At 42.5% G+C, this 20809-nt stretch overlaps 3 protein-coding genes across 5 annotated transcripts; all 3 read right to left on the reverse strand.

Annotated features, from left to right (window-relative positions):
* Positions 1–204: 204 nt before the first annotated feature.
* Positions 205–8948, reverse strand: LOC117750265 (INO80 complex subunit D). The gene is made up of 10 exons (XM_034561408.1): positions 8704–8948; positions 6785–7031; positions 5693–6504; positions 5459–5561; positions 5146–5370; positions 4798–4907; positions 4539–4672; positions 4139–4365; positions 3876–4033; positions 205–3782 (listed from the first exon to the last, which is right to left on the reverse strand). The coding sequence occupies exons 2-10, from the start codon at positions 7000–7002 to the stop codon at positions 2755–2757; spliced, it is 3015 nt and encodes a 1004-aa protein (XP_034417299.1). The 5' UTR covers positions 7003–7031; positions 8704–8948; the 3' UTR covers positions 205–2754.
* A 389-nt stretch (positions 8949–9337) lies between these two features.
* On the reverse strand, positions 9338–17067 carry LOC117750266 (NADH-ubiquinone oxidoreductase 75 kDa subunit, mitochondrial-like). Of its 3 annotated transcripts, none has more exons than XM_034561410.1 (19): positions 16984–17067; positions 15192–15271; positions 14738–14841; positions 14524–14631; positions 14295–14371; positions 13978–14059; positions 13746–13876; positions 13469–13654; positions 13244–13378; positions 13039–13153; positions 12791–12936; positions 12569–12697; positions 12343–12472; positions 12088–12248; positions 11833–11987; positions 10944–11119; positions 10722–10856; positions 10498–10570; positions 9338–9974 (listed from the first exon to the last, which is right to left on the reverse strand). In XM_034561410.1, the coding sequence occupies exons 2-19, from the start codon at positions 15268–15270 to the stop codon at positions 9853–9855; spliced, it is 2244 nt and encodes a 747-aa protein (XP_034417301.1). In that variant the 5' UTR covers position 15271; positions 16984–17067; the 3' UTR covers positions 9338–9852. The 3 variants fall into 3 exon arrangements, with proteins under 3 accessions (XP_034417301.1, XP_034417303.1, XP_034417300.1); XM_034561412.1 differs by lacking the exon at positions 16984–17067 and adding an exon at positions 15859–16248 and having other exon boundaries at positions 14738–14832; XM_034561409.1 differs by lacking the exon at positions 16984–17067 and adding an exon at positions 15859–16248.
* On the reverse strand, positions 16990–19568 carry gpr1 (G protein-coupled receptor 1). Its single transcript, XM_034561415.1, has 3 exons — positions 19235–19568; positions 18242–18349; positions 16990–18130 (listed from the first exon to the last, which is right to left on the reverse strand). Exon 3 carries the CDS (start codon positions 18094–18096, stop codon positions 17017–17019), a length of 1080 nt encoding a protein of 359 aa, XP_034417306.1. The 5' UTR covers positions 18097–18130; positions 18242–18349; positions 19235–19568; the 3' UTR covers positions 16990–17016.
* Between the last annotated feature and the right edge of the window lie 1241 nt (positions 19569–20809).

Genomic DNA, 20809 nt, shown 5'->3' on the forward strand with positions numbered 1-20809 from the left:
ATTTTTGTATCATTTGTGAACTTAAATCTGCTGAGAAGGACCATGTGGTCAAAAGCTCTAGAGCGGCTATACAGAGTGACCTTGGGACCTTGTGAATGAAATGATTGACTTTCATGCGCATGGAAAGACCTCTGGCAGCGTGTGCATGTTACAACACCTTAACCTCAGTGTGGAAATTATTTCTAAGGGCCCACTGTCAGCAAATACCTCACAGCAAGTTTTATTTATACATCCAAAAACAAAAGATCATATTTCTCACACTATATACAGATATTACATACAGTGTTTTTTTACACATATTACATAATTTGTACACAAGAAAAATATACATAAAAATGTAAACCTTTGTATACAAAAAATACCTTAGACAAATTAAACAAGGACCAATAACAAAAGGTGACTAGATTAGCTCATCCTATCTTTAAAAACAGTAATACAGTACATTCAATGAGTATAGGAATTTGTCAGCCATCTCTGATCTCAAGCAGTTAAATGTGCCTACAGTACGAGCCCTGTTCATTTTGTTCTACGTGGTTTGGGGGTCAACTGGTGCAGTGACTAATCTCATGCGGATACAGCAGTAATGCCTTGCAAACATTTTCATCCAACATTTTTTTTTTCTTTTTTCGGGGCACTATTTATGACCATTAGTTGGAACACAGCAGAGCAGCCCAGTCGTCTCTGGTGGAGCTACGGGTTTACACTTCACTGTGTTTTCTCTTTGGAAGGGAGAGACAGAACTGGGCCTTCTCACAGCTGGAAATGGGGCACTGGTGCAGGCTCAGAGCTGGTTATGATGGCAGCTGTTCAGTTAATGAGTGTCCAAGCAAAAAGGAAAAAAAGGCAAGACAAACACTGGACAAGTGAAACACCACCAGCCTCATCCACTCCTGTGCAAAGAAAGCTGTGTCGAAAAAACAACATACTGTAATGATGTTTTTCTTCACACAATTAAAATAAATGGTGATGTATATATTCCTATGTTTCCTACCACCGAGAATCAAGCCAGGCACCATACTCTAATAATATTATTATTATTATTATGCTCTCGCACAAAAGGCTGCTGCCCCATGCAAATCTTCTTCCTGGAGTTTAATAGCTATCAAAAATACCCTCCATCAGAATATTATTTAAAAACTAAATGACAGCATACAAACATTGATGACTCCAACTTACAACCATTTTGATAGCCATTAAAAACAAGAGACTCATTCTACAAGACACAGGTTCCACTGAATACATTGCAAATAACAATTTAAATCCATTGCTACTCAATAATTTACCAACATACCCCAAGATAGAGACTTGCTACTATATACCTAATACTCAATGTCTGACAATCTGTCAAATGTTTAATTTTAATATAATATCTATCAGAAGCCATGGCTGTACTGCTGTATGAGTCGGTAACAGGGGAAGAGCTCTCTGGCATGAGGGGGGAGTTTGTCAATTTCTTAAGTCAAAATCAGATCCCAGGTTTGCATAATTTAGCTTAAAATCACTAAGTGAGTTTGAGCGTTAAACAGACTGCTCAACACAATATTTATACAATTTGATTCACGTAGCCCTCTCTGGGTATTCTGGCCTTGATGTCTTAGTGAGTTTCCTTGGTCCTGGCATGAATTTGCCAAACATGTATGCAAGTCACTAACTACCATTGTATGTGTGGACCAGAGAGCACCTTTGAGAGTAGACACTTAAAGTCCCTGGATAACATCATCACCTCTACCATTAACACTGAAACTCAGTTATTTGCCTTAAAGATCCACTCCGTATGACTCGAGAGAAGAAGGCTGACCTGATCACTGGTCTCCATCGGCTCTAGTCGAGTGAAATAGTTCTGCTGTAAAATAAGGTTCATAACAGTTATAGAGGCCAAAATATATTCCTGATCCAACCCAGATTCACAAGTGAAGCTACATGTAATGGGACCAATAAAATACCTTACGATGCTAGAGTTATGTTAATGTGTTTATTGCTTTAAGAAACTATATTTACCTTCAAGTGTCTACTAGGCCACTCAGAGTCCCACAACCAATGGTGAGGTCGGAGATTTTGACATCTGAGCAAACCAATAAATGAGCACATAAACAGTATACACAATATAAAAACAGCGGTTTAAAAGTATTTTGGTAAATTCATACTGTGAAATTTGACTCGATAAAGATTCTATAATCATGATAACAGTTAAATAGCTTGAAACATAATGGGTCACAAGTATCACAACCTGTACTCCTTGTTTTTCAGAGGGTGACAGAAGCAGTGTATGAACAGGTGGAAATGCAAGAGCTGTCTGAGCAAGACAGGGTACAGTTGATCATTTAAAGACAGGACTGACTGGCAAAGCAAACAAACCGACCACTGATTGAGGCTTCTACGTCAATGAATTCTGAGCAATGTGACAGATAATCTCTGCTAAGGTCCTTCTGCTAATTTTCACCCGTTTATTTCATCACAAAATCTGACTGTTACCCCCCCACCCCCACCCCCTGCTGACGAAACCACCAGGCATCAAACAAGTGGAATCACACCAACTTAAAATCCCAGAGACCGCCTGGCTACAGGATCAAAGAATGAAAATAGAAAATATTGAGGAAAATCTGAGGTTGTGCAAATTCATTATCAAATAGTGCACCATTACCACATTGCACAGATGTAGCAGATGAGGAGGGGCGGTCCATCAGGAGCCAGCCGACTGGATTGTAAGTGACTGAGTCCGCAGACCATCATGCAGCCGCCGCACACCGACTGCTCTCATTTACTTTGCGTGAAGGGTGGTGTGGCGCTGTTGGCACTTGCAGCAGTGGCACTAACTATGGAAAAGCCAGCGGGGGGCGCTGTGGAGCTGTGGCTCGGCTGAACGTCTTTCGGGATGCCACTGTGGGAGGCCAATTGATGGCCAAAGGCCGCGCTGAACTGGGGTAGCTGCTGCTTGGGCTGCGTGGAGGTCAGAAGATCGTGTGAAGAGGATGGGAGGGAGGAGGGGGCGGGGGAAGTCGTTAAACCTGTCAAGCCACTCTGGGGCATCGCTGAGAGCGCAGCCATGGGCTGCAGCGTCACAGAGTGTGTGGTGGCCGGGGGCGTGGACAGGGAGGTGGATATGAGATGACTTTCTGATCCTATGAGATTGCCAAACTGTGTGGGGTCTGTGAGGGGCAGAGGGAGATTGTTCCATGATGAGCGTGGGGGTCCCGGTATCCCGCTGAGAGGGACTTCCAGCAGTAGAGGCGCGTCTGTCTGGAAGGAGCTGGCATGGGGAGAAGATATGTGGTCACTGTACGGGGACGGCACGTGCTCACTGCTGTAGTGGCTGCCTTGTGGAGATGATGTGGGTGCATCCGACTTGGTCAGGACGTGGGATGCGTGTGTCCGGGAAAACGTTCGCTCCGTTATGGAGGTCTGAGTGAGCAGGGAGGGGGTGGAGGGGGCGACTGTAGAAGAAGATGAAGTCAGGCTGGAGCACGATGTCTGGGGTTGGTTAGCGGGCTGAGATGGAGGTGAGGGGGCAAAGTGACCCCCAGTGGACTGCAGTAAGTTGTCCTCCAGCTCTAGGCTGGTGAAGTTCTCTGTCGGGATGCGGCTGTTGAGGAGGTCCCCCATGCTACCCGACTGGACAGGACCAGGGAACACAGTCATGGCTCGGTGGTCCACTCCTTCAGATGGGGCCAGGTCTCCCATGGAGGTCAGGCACACCAAAGAGTCTGGGTAGGACCCCATAGCCTGTAGTGCACGCACCAGCTCCTCAGCCTCCTCCGTGGTGGGCAATAAATCTCCATTCTTACCTAAATAGACACACACACACCATTAAATATGATTTTTTTTTTTAAAACAGTACTTTGCTAGCATCCACATGAAATAATTAGCTGTATGACAACCTTCAAACAAGTCGAAGACCTGCAGGTCATCAGGTAGTCTGGGTAACACGTCAGAGAAATCCTCCTGGTTTAGCTCAAGGTCATTTGGAATGTCTGCCATTTCATTGGTGATGTCGTCAGGAAGCTCCTCTGTACTCAGGTCTGGAGTTGACGGGCTCCTGTTACAAAGATGAGATAAACAGGCTTAGTGACGAGACACAACATGCTACTGTAGCGAAGGACAACATTTTAAAGTCAACGTCAAAGAGACAAGGGTAGCAGACCTGATGCTGGCCTGTGCGGGCATTGCTAGGCTTGTACAAGGCATTCCCAGGTTCCCCTGTGGCAACGCCGGAGGGATGGGTTTCTGAGGCCTGCGTGGGACTCTCCTCCTCTTCTTCTTGTGTTTTTTGGTGAGTGCCGGCGGTTTGGTCTTTTTACGTGGCTTTCGCTGTTGCTGCTGCTGGTGGTGCTGCACTCGTCTGTTACCATCCCCTCGCAGGAAATTATCCTGTGTGTGACGCATCAAAGAGCACTGAGTCGTCATAACATCATCCCATATGAGGAGCAGTCGCAGTTAGAGTTAGATGAGAAGATTATTACCACTCATCCACTCTCAAGTATCAGTCTTATCGGACTGCAGAATTTTTTCTTTTGCAATTGTCCTTTGAATATTAAACTCACCATTTTTTTGGCATGCTCTTCACAGAGTGGTGTCTGATGCGTGATATCAAACACAGGGATGGAGCACTGCTGACCATCTGCAAATTTGGCTGTGCAACTAGCAAAGAGCTGCTGGGAACGATTCAACAGGATGTCTTCAGAGAACCGTAAAGGAAACACACGAGACGGAAAGCATATGATCATAGTACACCACAAAGGGATATCGCACATCACCATACTGATTAAGCTAGTAGTATCAGTGATGTGGTGGAAAGGATACGTTGAAAGCAGTGTCGAGTGAAGGGCAGAGCTCTGTTGTTGCAGGCCTGGCCCTTTGTGCTGCCGGTGCAGGTCACCGCATCTGTGTTCTGCTGCCTTGCTGGAGCCACACTGTGGAAACACACAGACCGAGGGCTGAGCCAGCAGCAACAACTGTGACAACACTCCGCATTTGTTATGTTCTGTATGTTGCAAATCAGGAGATGAAAGTTGCAAGTTTAGAAGACCAAGCCAGCCATCAAAGCAGCACACTTTGCCGGTTGCACTGGTATAAAAACACAGGTGGGTGATGGAGGGTTTATGACGGGGAGATAAAACAAAATTTGACCTATGACATTTGTGAGATTACCTTGAGGAGCTTCGAGAGGCACCACGTAACTCCTGGATCAGCTGCCCGGCACAGTCGGGGTTGTTACTGGCAGCGTGCAGCAAGGCTTTGCGGAAGGCATACCGGTATCTCTTTTGGCGGATACTCGCCCTCTCCTGCCTGCACATGTGCTTGTATTTCTCCTGAAGGTACGAACAAAGCCGAAGTAGCCGCGTTCTTCGCGAGGAACCGCTGTCGTCCTCCAACCTGTTTGGAAAACAAATCGATAGCAATCATGACGAGAAGTATCAGGTCAACACGTTTATACTGTGGGGTTAAGTATTAGGATACCGACCCATTCTGTGGTCTCCAAGAGCTCTGGAAAGGAACAAAGGTTTCTGCCTCCTCTTCATCGTCATCTTCATCATCCGCAGCACTGTCTTCTGACCAATCCAGTCCTGGAAGAGAACTTGTTAGAGCAGCTCTAACTTGGCAGGCTCAAATCTCAATTGCTACACTATCACTGAAAACGGCAAATTAATGTGTATGCAAGGAAAAAACGAGTGGTAAATGCATTTAAATTAAGCACCTAGATGAGGAAAGAGGTCTCCATGCTCCTGGTGTGTCTTGGCACAGAGCTGCACCAGATGTTGCAACCTGGCCAGGCAGCTGGCAGAAGGTGAGAAGGCAGCGGGACGCATGACAACCATGTGCCGCTGATTGTTACTGCCACTGTCCTTGCAACTGACAGGCAAGTGCGTAGCGGTGAAAGGCATTTTCCTGCTGAGTGATGGTCCAGAAGGTTGCACTGGACTGGGTGCTGCATTAGCGGGCATCCCTGGAGGCAGAAAGTTGACCGTCTGAGGTGGTGGTGGATTGCATAATAAACCCTGCTGCTGTCCTGGGAAGATGAAGGAAGTCACGCTGGAGTGCTGGGGCGGCTGGAGAAGACCTGACTGCTGCCGTGGGAGATGAGTGTTGAGCGGCGAGGAGGTATGGACACGGGGGGCAGGTGAGGGACTAAAGTGCTCAGAAGGTGGCTGGAAGAGGTCCGTGTTATGGCAGAGTTTCTGGTTGAGCACCAGCCGACTCTGTAGTTTCTTCTTGATGGCGCTGCCCTTCCGAGGAGTACCCACCTCCTCCCCATCCGTGTCATCCTCATAAAAGGCAAAAGGGTCCAGGAGTTCCTCATCAGGGAGGGGTAACAGGCGTGTACAGGGAGGAGATGGCGGAAGTTCATCTAGACCATTGGGAGCTTTCAGAGCGAGAGAGGGCACAGTTATGTTGAGAGCCACTGACTCCAGGTGAGCCCGTGAGCGCATTTCCTCCAAAGCATCATGCTTCTTCTTCCGTTCCTTTTTGGGGATAAAGCCCAGAACCTGCAGGTGGCTGTTACAGTATCTGGAAAATAAGAGCATGACCTCAGCATAAGGTTTTCTGCGCAGCATGGTGGAATATAGGACTGAACAATTTGGAGAAAAATATGTAATTGAGAGAGACTGATCTTGTAATTGTGATACGTTTTGTGATATTGAGGGAATGATTCTTTTGACATTATTATTCAAAACAATATTTTAAAACTCTAAATGTTATTGTGACACATTTCACAATTAACAAATATTTAGACTTAAAAAAATTGCAGTAGGCCATATTGCTGCACATGCATATGAAACATACACACCTGCGGTCCTCCGACTTGGGGATGGGGTTGGTACATCGCTGGCTGTTGTACTTTGCCACATATTCACATTGCTTGAAGGGAGCTGTCTTATCCTCCAGAACGTGCCGGATACAGAAAGCATAGCCATTTAGTCTGCGTTGCTTGCAGAGCTTTGGGCTGTACGAGCACAACGGCTTATTGTCCACCTCTGAGAAGTGTATGTGTTTGCCTTCATACATCACGTGATGCTTGTTCTTGACAACATCAGCTGATTGGATAAAGTCAGGGGAAACCAAGAATTACATCACTAACACTTCATATAGAGGACAAACATGCATGCACATGCAGGGTTGAGAGGCACGGAAACAGTCACCTTTATAACAGGTGACCGTTTACCTCGCTCTTAGCCCTAATATTATTGGTATTTAACGATAATAAATGTTCAGGAAGCCCACATAATTATGCAATATAATTAGCTGCATTAGTATTTTTGTTGTCACGTTAAAATTAAAAAGACTTGCAACTGATTTCATAGCTGCTTGAACAACTATTTGACTGTATATTGTGAATAAACAAAATTGCACTGACATCCTAATACTTGTTTGATGACATTTTAGTCTAGACAAACTGTGCTTCTGAATATCGGTTGCATTTACACCGTCTCATTATCTCTGTCAAAAATATCTTATTGAGAAACAGGTGGTAAACAGAGAATAGGTAATTATATCCAACAGTCCATTCAATTATCCTCCAAGCTAGCACTTACAAGATAAGATGATGGTGGTACAACAGTATCTTGCGTGACAGTCTGCTTGGCAAAGTTAAAAGCTGCCACCTGTCACCTGCTCTTGTTTATGCATCATTATAAAACTATCTGAAATCGAAAATAACTCAATCAAAAAGTCGCCTTTTCCGATTCAACAGGAAACATGATCAGTTTTTTTTTAATATGCAACACTTCATAATAAACAAGCATCCACACAGGAATACACTCACGATTATTGAAGCTTTAGTAGCTTAGCTGCTACATTTAACTTGAAGTGTGTGTTTTCCAGTTCTTTCTAAGAGCTCTACGTTTCTGACAGCTGAGGTCAATGTTGGACATACAAGGACATGTTGGCTAAAGGCCATTTAGATCAGCCTGGGTTCACGTTAACACAACTTTCGACTCGGAGAACCGGACAAGCAGCGAACGGTGACTAACGGTAGCTTTACTATCATTAGAGCCCGGGGAGCTAGCTTAACAACATTAGCTTGAAGCCGATTGACAGGTGTGCAACTTTACACTATTAAATTATAAGCGGATCTAGCTGAAGTGTAACATAGATCCACAAGACGCAACTTGATCTATCTCCAGGCAAAAATACGTGTCATCAACATCAAACAGATACAGAAAGTAACATTCGCTAGTTAGCTAACAAGCTATCAAAGCTAAAAACACAAATCAGGAGGCGGTAGCTAACCAGGAAACGGAAACATCAGCAAATGGCAACACTATAAAAAGGTATATTTTCAGTTTAGTTTCATAAAGAAAAATGCAAGCGTAATCATGAATTACATAACATAACTGGCACAAATCTAGTGATTTTATGTTCATAAACATGGCACATTTATAGCCAAATTCTTCCAAACAAAGGAGGCTTAAGGCCTGTCATCGAAGGCCTCCGCCATAATCGATATGAAATATAGCCGCTATCGTTGCATAGTGTCACAGCAGCAGACTATCGGACTCGAAACTGTCAACATTGCGTTACTTCTCATATCTACTGAAGGCTCCGAGTCATTTAGTCAGAGCTCAAGTTATAGAATAAATGAGTCATTAATAAGAGGCCTATTAGCTTCGACAGCACAGCGGCCTGTAGTTGAACGCTTGGCCGTTTGAGGCCAGTGCAAAACGGTACTCAGAAATCGAGCCCAAGGCTGCACATTATTTCGCTTACCTTGAATTGGTATGGGCTGTTAGGTATTCGCTCCAGATAGACGGCCGAAATGTCTATTAGATTCAGCTAGGCTATTTCTGCATCGATATTCGAGATAGGAGAATAACAGTGATCTTCATCGAGCTTGGTATATCTTGAAATACGGATGCATTTAAATATGGGCTATCCAGAGCAAATTACAAGCAGTAGGCAGGCTGCTGAGGATTTTTGTTGGATCTACGGCACTCCTCACAGCACCACTACAGGCACTGCGAGGACATGACAACAATCCGCTCAACAACAACAACCTCTCCTACCATATTGGAAATTCAACTTTGTTAAAAAGAAGTGGCATGTTTGATCTCTTTAGGACAGGAGTGACCGTTTCGGTGAATGACAGTACCGCTTACATGTTTCACATTTAAAACAACTTGGTTGGATTATATTGACTGAGAGGTCCTGCAAAGTGTTGCAGTGAAAATCCACCTGGACCAGCGCTATCGTCCTCCTTATGGATGAGCTGCCAGCCCTGCTGCCACTATTCTTGCCGGCTGTTCACTGATGATAGACCACGTGTCAGACAGATCCAGGAGCTAAATTGATTGGTATCACATACAAACAAGACAGTGCCGTCCAAGGCACCAGTACATATTTTTGATACTTTTGACATATTTTAATAGGAACACAAAGTTAAATAGCGAGGTTCATTACAAGCCATACTTGTAATACTATATACTCCATACCTTTAGGAAAATATATATCTTCCAATATACATCTGAAAATATATATCTTCCAATATACATCTTAAAATATACATCTTAAAATATAATCTTAACACTTTTAATGTTTGCAATTTTACAAGAAGACAATATACTATATTTACTTTTGAATAAGGATTTTAAACCTTTGGTTACACCTATTAAAAAGTAATAAGAGGTGAAAACGTAAAACTTTAAGAGTGCATCTTTGGAGATTTGGTAAAATAAGCATACATATCAACTGCAGGTTAATAAATAACCTGTGTTAGTTCCATAATTTGGATAGATGATGAGGCACCTACTATAATAAAACAGTGCAAATATAAACAATTCTAGACATGTGCAAATAGCTGAGTTGTGCATATATATATATATATATATAATTTTTTTTTTTCAAGGATTCGATGGCTATCTATTGTGCTTTAGCACAATAGATAGCCATCCTCGAGCCATTGTGCTCGTCCACCGCTTGTGCTCCCTCACTGACAGCTTTCACACACTTGGCCATCGTCTGGGAGGCTCTGCTTATTGGATCTGTGGGCAAATGACAAATGAAAAGATTGTCTAAACACAACAAACAGTTACTTTTATATCTGGGTATGTACACTCTGTCTATGTATGCTGATTCAAAAAGAGATTCAAAATGACTGTGTGCTCTAAGGGGATTTTGTATTGTTCTTGAAAGAAACCTCTGATGACTGGCATTTAAACAGGAAACTTTAAATGATTACTTTATTCATAGTGTAACACTTTTATGGGAATTGTCATTTAGATATATTTCATTTGGAAAGAAAATAATAGCTAATTTAAAACAGTAGCTATTAAAGGACATAAATGGCACATTGCAAATTAGATGCAGTTATAAATACTAGAATTTATGATATTCGCATTAGTATTACTATTAGTATTTCTCTTTCTAAAAATAAAATAAACATAAATATATTTAAATTAAAGCGGTGATACATCACTTCTTTGTTTCTTGGAGAATTTTGGAATGACAACCAACATTTAGAATACTATGTTTAGTGAGACAAGTTCCAGAGTACCAGTGACCCACCTGTCATATAGAAGTCCTTCACAGTAAGCTGTGGATGGACTAAAGGTCCAGTAAGGACAGCCTGGTTCACTGCCTGAGAGAGATAAGCCAGATAGCACCATCATTATGAAGAACAGCGTGAAGCAAACTAAGACAAACAAAAACTGAATAAGCAGACATTTAAATAGAGCGTTTCCGTCCTCTGTAATAAACTAAACACATGCTGGAGGAAGATAACAGCTGACCTTAGACAGTTCATTCGCCTGCTTAAAGTAGTTGGCCTCCTCAACATCATCATATTGCACCAGATTTGGGGAAACCTGTGCCATTCTATCACGCACTTCATCAAGGGTGTCATATGGCAGAGTCACTCCAGCAAGCTTATAGAGGGACAGAGAAAATGCACAGCATTTAGTCTTAATTCTTATCATTTAATATAACATGCTTTTTTTCTTTTGGTAGTTCACCTCAGATATGGCTCTGATGATCTTCCAGTCCTCCCTTGCCATGCCCGGGGGAGTCACAGCCACTTTGGTCTGCTGGGCACGGCCCTCAGTGTTCACATAGGTGCTACATTTCTCAGTATATGCAGCTGCAGGAAGTATGATATCAGCCATTGATGCCCCAGCATCGCCATGGTGACCTGGGAAGTCATGGTACAGAACATTTAAATTGTTAAAAGGTTTGACAAACACCTTCCCGTATATAATATTTTATATACGGTCCATTGTGCACTGTCTGGTAGATCCTGCATTAATGTGTGTTGCTTTACTCAGGTTTATGTATAGTAGCGCAATAGTCAAGTGTTCCCAATGGCTGGGGCTGGGTAGAGTCAAAGAGAGACTGAAGATGGAAAAGCCAGGGACTTAGCAAACAAGCTGACAGCGCTAACAGTGTTTACCGAATGGGGAGCTAGAAGGTGGGTGCTCCGCTTCTGTGACGACGCTGTCGGGATGGAGTTAAAAGCTGTAACCGCAGTATGAGAGCAGTGCCGAGTGATGAGCCAGTGGAGCACGCTCACATGCACAAACATGCACTAAAAGCATGCGCAGCCAGCCCGACTATGTCAACAAAGCAAGGAGACGCTGGCATTACAAACACACGTATATGAAAAGCGACTTCATTCTCTGCTCAGGTAGACATTACACCACTATATATTTATTCATAGCAAATAGTGCTTTGCTGCTTTATTTATGTTTGTTCAGCCAATCGGATCACAATCCGTCCTCAATGTGTTTTGGGCGCATTTACAATCCCAAAATGCAATTTAATGCAAGGTGTACAGGGGGGTATCAGATGCTATACATAAATGAATGTCAATGAAAGCTTCAGCTGCTGTGCAGTAAAACAGCTGACCTTGATAGATTATGAAGCTATCCTTTGGGAGGTCTTGGCGAGTAATGCAGCCAGCATCTGCTCCAAGTAGGAACAGAACTTTGGGTGGGTTCTTTCTGATCGCATCCACACCTGGTTTGTATCCAAGATCAAGTGCAGCCACTTGACTAGCAACCCTGAAGACACAGGAAAAACAGGATACATATTACAGTAAATATCCCTCTTGAACACTCCCCATTACCAAAAGCTTCCCCTCTAATTTTCCAAGACTATGACCTGTGAAGCACATTGAGAACCTTCCAGGTTTCCTCAGCGCCACTGCTGATGCAAGCGTTCTGAGCAATGGTTGACGCAGCAGCCATTATCGCAGCGCCGTCCTCTGTCTGCAGACAACTGCTTCCAACCACAACAACAGGATGCTTAGCTTTAGCCAAGACCTGCAAGAGAAGATAAAAGACACAAAAACTAGGAAGAGGCCTTCAAGTGGACTGATAACATTCATTACATTACTGAGAGTGCTCACAGTGTTACCTGGGAGAATGGGTGAGTTCCTGATGCAATATCTCGAAGAACCTGGGCAGACTCCCCAAGATGGTCATATGTGTAACTTAGGTCCACTTCCTTTCCCAATAGAGCCACTTGCAACTCATTGTGAAGCCAGCTGAATCAGAGATACCGAGAGTGTATTAAAGAATGCAATTGTTGGTGACCATAACTCAGATTTACTAGTCTGACATTGTTAAACAACCACAAATACCTTTTTCTGATTCGTGCATTGAAGAGAGGAGCCTCATAGCGTGGATTTGTGCCAACCAGAAGCATCAGGTCAGCTTCCTCAATGCCAGCAATCCCGGTGTTTAAAAGATAGTTTGAACGCAGGTCAGATCTAAAGAGGCCAAGGTACAATCAGAAACTTAACTTCGGGGCAAGTCCGACTTGCTGTTTCCCATCTTCAGTTTCACTCATTCTGTGGCCTTACCCAGCTCCAGCCTCTGGGAAGACCTCTTCAGTACACAGGTTGTCACTATTCAAACGGTTTAGCAAATCCTTCAAGGAAATCAGAGCCTCTGCATCGACCAAGCCTCCAACAATAGCAGCAACAGCATTTCCTTCGACTCCTTGCAACTGTCAAAAAAACAGATGTTATTTAGGACCACCTAAGTTGAAACAACAAGTTGCTTATTATCATACACGTTCACAGAAGGTCATTCATCATATATGACATACTGCTCCAGCAACTCGAGTCAGCACATCTTCCCAGGTGGTGGCAACCAACTGCCCAGACTCATTTTTCACCATTGGCTGAGTAAGCCTCTGCCTTTTGAGTCCATCATACGCAAACCTGTCAGTGTGGAAGCAATGCAGAGTTCAGCAATGATGCAAACATCATACATGATACCTTAAAGTAAATGGTGTGTCATTAGAAAAGTACCTAGTTTTGTCTGAGATCCACTCCTCATTAACATCCTCATTAAGACGAGGCAAGATTCTCATCACCTCACCCCCCCGAGTGGTCACCACAATGTTACTACCCACAGCATCCAGAACGTCAATGGATTCAGTCTTCCTGCAGAAAGCCAAAGATAATATATGAGAGTAAAAACTAGCCTCTGACTATAAAAATATACTCAAACGGTAGAGCACAAAATTAAAAAACCTGGTCTCCCAAGGGCGAGCAGTGAATGCATATGGTTTAGAGGTCAGGGCCCCCACTGGGCATATATCGATTACATTCCCAGATAACTCCGACATGAACATCTTCTCCACATAAGTCCCAATCTGCAGGTCATTGCCTCTGCCAGTGGTACCCAGGTCCTCCACACCTGCAATCTCACTGGCAAAGCTGTAGGAGCAAAACATTCCTTATTTTCATATCTTTAATGTCCTCAGCAATCAGCATCTCAATTTATTCTAGATATTGATGTGTGACTCACCGCACACAGCGAGTGCACTGGATGCAGCGGGTCATAATGGTTTTGATAAGGGGGCCGATGTTTTTGTCTTCCACAGCTCTTTTTCCCTCTGTGAAGCGGCTCCTGTCACTGCCAAACTGCATGGACTGGTCCTTCAGAGAAAATAGCATTCAATCGTACTAGTCAATCTTATATTAAATCATACATTTTTAATGTCATGCATCTCCTGTTCACTGGTGGTGATTGTCTTTACCTGGAGATCACATTCTCCCCCCTGATCACAAATTGGACAATCTAATGGGTGATTAGCCAGTAGGAACTCCATCACACCCTCTCTGTGTAAAATCAAACAAGAGTTTTGAAAATAAGTATTACCGGTTACTTTCATACAAGGAAATAATAACTTTGTTGTGTGTTTTGTTTTGTTTTGCTTGTGTGGGTTATTTTACCTCAGTTGAAAATGGCCCACAGACAACGTGGAATACTTACAGATCAATATTAACTCTAACCAAATACAAATATGTAATATTATCAGAGAATACAATGCCTTATTTGTGACTTTGATCCTACCTCGCCTTTCTTGTTTTTTCAGAGTTGGTTAAAATGTTCCAGCCCTTCATGACTGGCATCGCACAAGCTGCCACTGGCTTTAGGATGAATGAAAAAGTAATTTCAAGTTATACAAGGGAAATAAGTACAGCATTCTAGCTCCCAAAATAGAAACAACAAACTCACTCTCACACACACACACACACACACACACACACACACACACACACACACACAACCTTAAGCATACCTTAGGAACTTTCTCTATCTCCACCAGACACATGCGACAGTTTCCTGCAACTGACAGGCGCTCATGGTAGCAGAAGCGAGGAATCTGCATGCCTACCTTCTCACATGCCTGTGACAAAATTGAGTCACAGTGTTAAATCTGATATCATGACCTAATATGTCAACACATTAGCTATCGATCTTATGTGACTGTATGCATGAATCTAGCATGTTACCTGCAACACGGTGGTTCCTGGCTCCACCATGATAGGGTTCCCATCCACGAACACCTCCAGGAAATTATTGGCGGCTGCTGTTGCTGCAGTGCGAGCTTCAAGCACTGACAGAAAAAAAAAAATTCTACAAATCTTCCCTTTTGTTTTCATCCAAGAACTGTTTCTTTAAGAAGAAACATGTATCATCATCTCTATCAAATCCTATTATAATGAATCCTATGTATTACAAAGTAATAACAGCTGATTGCCACTGAGTACTATTGGCTAAATAGAGCCAGCAACAGCCTGGCACCAGATATGGTTTCTGGCAAATCTGTAATCCTGCCTATAATCCACCAGTGGAGCAAAGTAACAAGGGCTTTGCACACAACACACAACATCATGGGTGTTCTCCTGCAATACAAGACACACATGTGATCAATTCGTCTCGTGATAAAAGTGACATTTTTCTCACCATTGTTCGTTGCAGCCGTACTTCCTTTGATGATTGCTGCTGGACAAATACTCCGACTCACAAGAGACAAACGCAACATGCTGCAAGAGAAGGCAACGTCACGTGTGAGGTCTCCTTCTGGTCCGCACGTGTGTCAAGTGTCGTCAGGACCAAGCCTTTTCAAAGCATGGTGCGTCATGTCAACCCCGAAGAGCCGTAAAGCATCTCTGCCACTAGCTATCTTAAATAATAGCAGACTAGCACACGTTGGTGGGCTGCGACGCATTTACACAAAAATAATAAGAACATGCCGAAGTTATAGCCTGCTATGCACGACGCCCTTTAAACGACACTACGCCGAATGTAACGTACGTCCGATTTGCCCAATGATGCACCAAGCAAAGAGTGTGTCAGCGCGCGACAGTCACATTCTAACGTTTCGTTATAGATACAAAGTAGCAACATGTCAGCGTTTGGAACCTTGTCTCCAAACTCACAAAATGTAGCACACTTTGCCTCAAACAAAGCGAACGTGACACGTAAAGTCAACCTAATTCCTGAAGACTCGTCCGTTAATTCACTTAGAAGAAGGCGTTTCTGACGTTCGTTCAAGCAGTTGTGACTAAAAATGGACGACACAGTTAACGTTACTAATATGTGCTAAACGCCACGGCGGTGTGTTACTTACCTTGCCGGTGTGTTTGGGTTCTAGTCTCGGGAGACTGCCTGCGACGCGGATGGCGCACTGCCTTGTTATTCTGCTGCGTCACGGATTAAATCATCCTGGATAGGCTATGATAATCCATGGCCACTTTTTCCTCTACTTTTCTGTAATTACTGCTTAATCTCGTCTCACTGCATGTATTCAACACTATCTGTGAGAGTTATTTAAATATGTGGTGAAATTGCAGCTGCAGCAGACTTAATCCAGTGAGTTATTTAATTAGTTTTTCATCTATAATAAGCCACTTTTAAGAGCACTTAATTAAAAAGATGGAGGGGTCGCAGGTACACTTGAGTTTTCCACAAAGGCAAATGATGCTGATTATAGTTGTTGAGGAAATCTATATTGTTTTTACAGTTACTCCAGTGAGTCAAACAGGATGGTAAGCTATTTTAACCTAATGTCATCCTTACAAGTCACAGTTTACCGGATAGAAAAAACAGGAAATGGCTGGTAAACAGAACCTCAGGAAATGGAAAGAAATGCACATCTTGATTTAGGCTTGTGGGTGCTTAGTTAAAGTCCACCTGGAACACAACACATACAATCCTACTTTTTATTGATAGACTCTTCTCACATCAATTCAACAATAGAAAGAAAGTGCTCAAAGTACAATAGATGTTCAAAAGACGAAATGTATAAAGAAATATGATATTTACTTGAAATATATTAGAATACAACATTTGTACAACTCTCAATTAGTTACAATACAATAATAGGTGACTATCAGCTATACAAAAACATATTAATGTTGACTAGTAATAGATTTCTGCAACATATCTCATCTCTAACCAAAAGAAGCTGTGCCTCATAGGCTACAACAATAACAAAATCATTAGGATGAATATGTTATTTGCTTTTGATATAACACTCAAAGAAATTATTACTTTCATATGGATCAATCCTTTTGTTTTACTTGGTCTATAAAATTACAGAAAATTGTCAGCATTTTATATTTTATATATATATATATATATATATATATATATATATATATATATATATATATATAAATCTAAATACATTTGGAAAGAACAGCTTTGAGAATTCTCCACATTTACGGTAAAGTAATAGCCAGTCTTACTTTACCGATATCATGGACTAGTCTGAGGATGGTTGTAATCATAGAGTTGATGACTCCATGGGCTCCTCTGGCACACTGTCCTGGTGAACCCCTGGCACAGACTCCATCTCGGTGGCAGAGATTGACTGGCTGAGCTCTCTCAGTGAACTCTTAGTCATGTCCAGGCATGCACGCTTCAGGATATGACGCACCTTTTTGCCCAGGAGCAGGTACAGGAGGGGGTTAATGCAGCTGTTAAAAAAGCCTAAACTGGTGGCAAGAGGGAAGCCAGCTTTTAGTATGTTGTGTAGATATAATGAGGAATGTATTGATAACTCCATCAAGCTAAAAGCATGGAAAGGTGTCCAGCATAAAAAGAAGGCCAGCAGTACTGCAGAGACTGTCCTGGAGAAGCTGGACAACTGAACCAAGCCGCCAGATTGATTGACTTTGATTGTCAGAAGTATACCAGTCACACATATGGCAGTAAAAGGCAACAAGAAGCCAACAGTGGTACGAATGACCACTATCATAATGTGTCTCAGAGCCGCCGTGTGGCCATCCTGTGTGTGGAAGTTGTTAAAGCACACCACCTTGTCGTGGAGGCGCATGGTGTCACGAAAGATCAGCGCAGGACAGCTCAAGGCAGCAGCCAGCCCCCATATGCAACCACAGACCACCCAGGCCCTCTCTTTTGTGCGATACTTCTGAGACCAGTTGAGGTGGACCAGAGAAACATATCTGTCTACACTGAGCATTGTGAGAAAGAGCACACTGGCATACATGTTCATCACAGACACAAATGAGTTGAGCTTACACATGACCAAACCAAAGTCCCAGTGGAAGTCCTGCAGTATGTAATCAATGTAGAAGGGGAGAAAAAGCACAAATACAAAGTCTGCCATGGCTAGATTGAGCAACCAAACACTGTTGACTGTCTTTTTGCTTTTAAACGCTGTCACCCAAATAACAGTTCCGTTTCCAATCAGACCAAGCACAAAGGAAATAATGTAGATGACCACTGAGATGATGTGCATGGTTTCCCTCTGCCTGTGGTCCACTTTAAGTTCCTCTAGGTCTCCGTACTCCAGGTAGTATTCATAGGTGTAGTTCCCATAGTCCTCGCCGGAGTCATCCATTGTTGCAGGGCTGTAACCTCTGTGGGGATGCTATCTGTGGAAAGAAAAAACTCACGATAAGATGCATTCCTTTAAGATGATCCGTAAACATAATAAATCTAAACATGCCCATCTATTATAATCAACATATGAGGCGTTGTCTCACCTCACACACTGATTATGCTGGGTTGTTACCCAGAGGGATCCACTTGTCCTGTGCCTCTTTCTGATCATCCAGTTCCTGTGTTGAAGTTAGGACTGGGTGTGTCAACATCTGTTTGGATCAACAGTGTGGAGAGTGAGATGCACCGCAAATGAGGCAGAATAGTGTGATTCATATGTTTTTGTTCTAACACGGGAAACACAAATGCTGTATTGTTACGTAATGCACACTTTTAATTTCATTGTTCATCTTTCCCAAGGTTATTACCAAACGAGCAACTGGGTGAAATGTTAGATTTGTTCACATTTCACTAATATTTGTATCTTTATCAAGGCTAGAATGGTGCCCATGGCTCCATGGAATGGTGCCCCCAGATTAACACCAAATTTAAAATGACTTTGCGTTCTGAGGTGAATGTTGTTTAACTTGTGTTTTTATCCTGTCTTCAATACAAATCTATTGATATAGCATATTGATAAACTTTGTAAAACAACATTTTAAGTAAACAGAACCAGGTTAAGTTTCAGAATATTCAATACAAATAAATGTAAATAAATAAATATGTATTAGAAATAAATGAGGAATAATCAAGACTTTGCCATACAATTAATTGTGTTGAAAGTACCAACAGACCAAAGATAAACTGTTGGCCCATGACCAACTCAGTGCAACCACTCAACAAAATAATTATAGAACATGTCCTTTAAAAAGTAGAATGTAGTATGAATGTGACAGGAAACAATAGAGAAACGCATACTGAACAGACTACATGGAACAAACGCTGAATGCCGAATCAGTGCACTCAAAGTACAACATAGGACCATGGGTTCCTTTACACATCTCAGTAAGCGATGCCAACACATTGTGTATGTACTATAACAGCACATTGAGTAGGAAATACCTCGTAGTAAAAGTGCCACATACACACTATCGGCATACTAGTGGGCTACACATCAGATGCCGTGTAGAGTTGAAAAAGATCAGCGCATACTTTACCTAAAAGTGCAGCGCTCCCATGTATGAGTATGTGGATGAAAACACCGACAGCTCCCCGGTGAACGTGACTGCTAACGTTTAGCCGTTTAGCTCCGTTTGGCTGGGCCTCGTCACTCACTTCCCCACTCCGCTGCAAAACTCTTTCTGCGGCATGTGCAGTCTTTCCGTGAGTCCATCCAAACCATCTCCGTTGGGAGGAGAACTGCAGTGGGCGCGCCTTGCTAACGCGTCCAACATGGACCACTGAGTGAAGAAAAGTAATTGGTCACCCGCACAGAAGAATGCTCTCATTCACATGTCGGGCTGCGGCTGCTTTTCATAACAGCAGTGTAAACCAAACAGTCCGTGGCGTAAACCCGGAGTGCCCCTCTTCCCCCTCAGTGAATACACAGAGAAGTTTTCACTGCTGCAGATTCTCTCCTAAAATGCACTAATTTTCTTTTGTCACTGCCAAGTTGATACAAACAACTTGGTGAGTCTCAATACATAACATTGATTCTGCAAAAATGTCATTGTATTTTTGCTAACTTTATTGTTATTATTATTATTACACATGACATCTATTCCATCTGTCCATCCGGGGAGAGGGATCCTCCTCTGTTGCTCTCCTGAAGGTTTCTTCCCTTTTTTTCCCTGTGAAAGGTTATTTTTGGGGAGTTTTTCCTGATCCGATGTGAGGTCCTGGGACAGGGATGTCGTATGTGTACAGATTGTAAAGCCCTCTGAGGCAAATTTGTAATTTGTGATATTGGGCTATACAAAATAAACTGAATTGAATTATTATTATTATTATTATTATTATTATTATTATTATTATGTATGCACAATATCAGCATGACAGCTACAGCATAGTTGATTACCATGATTTATTACTGCATTTTCCATAAAGTTTGGGGACTTGTGAGTGGTTAAAAGAGAAAAAAAGAAATGGTCCAAATTGGTAGCATCACACTCAAAATGAATCAATTCTCAAACTCTACCCTCTTTGGTAAAATAGTTTTAAAAAAGCAAGCATGGGATTACATCAGCTGGGGTTATTTTTCTCCTCCAGAGCCACAGCGTTATACAACTGTTTTCACAGGCTGAGTCACACTCCCACCAGTTACCAACGTTCATGTGTAAATACCTGTTTGAAGTGTGGTGGAATGTGGATGGAACATTTACTCAAGTACTCCAGTACACATCCTACATACCTTTACTTTTATTCTTTCTTTCACTTATTTATTATTATTTATTTCCATGTTATGCAACGTGAGACTTTTCTACAATACATTTCAGAGGCAAATAATTGACTTTCTACTCTACGCCTTTTTTAATCCTTCCTGTCAAGTGAAAACTGGTATCACCAAATGTGTTGATTTTGAATTAGAAGTCGTCTGAGTCACAGATTCAGAAAGAATAGTACGTTTTCATCGATGGGTCACCCAGTCAAAGGCACAACACCTGCTGTGGGATGGGCTGTGGGCAATGTTTTACCCTTTATGTCCTAAACCAGAAGTAAATCACATTGAAAACCAGTGAAATTACATTCAACTGTTAAAGTAGCAGTAAATTACATACATTTTTGCCAGCTGG

The sequence above is a fragment of the Cyclopterus lumpus genome, chromosome 21 (assembly GCF_009769545.1).
Source record: "Cyclopterus lumpus isolate fCycLum1 chromosome 21, fCycLum1.pri, whole genome shotgun sequence".
Taxonomy (NCBI): Eukaryota; Metazoa; Chordata; class Actinopteri; order Perciformes; family Cyclopteridae; genus Cyclopterus; species Cyclopterus lumpus.

Excerpts from the sequence above, each read along its gene's own strand:
- LOC117750266 (XM_034561410.1), bottom strand. The coding sequence starts at position 15,270 with ATGTTGCGTTTGTCTCTTGTGAGTCGGAGTATTTGTCCAGCAGCAATC. Across the intron at positions 14,842-15,191 it reads TACGGCTGCAACGAACAATG|TGCTTGAAGCTCGCACTGCA; the intron begins GTGAGAAAAATG and ends TTTTTCTGTCAG. Across the intron at positions 14,060-14,294 it reads GAAAAAACAAGAAAGGCGAG|AGAGGGTGTGATGGAGTTCC; the intron begins GTAGGATCAAAG and ends GATTTTACACAG.
- gpr1 (XM_034561415.1), bottom strand. The coding sequence starts at position 18,096 with ATGGATGACTCCGGCGAGGACTATGGGAACTACACCTATGAATACTAC.
- LOC117750265 (XM_034561408.1), bottom strand. The coding sequence starts at position 7,002 with ATGTATGAAGGCAAACACATACACTTCTCAGAGGTGGACAATAAGCCG. Across the intron at positions 4,908-5,145 it reads GCCTCTCGAAGCTCCTCAAG|TGTGGCTCCAGCAAGGCAGC; the intron begins GTAATCTCACAA and ends GTGTTTCCACAG. Across the intron at positions 4,366-4,538 it reads AAGAGCATGCCAAAAAAATG|GATAATTTCCTGCGAGGGGA; the intron begins GTGAGTTTAATA and ends CGTCACACACAG.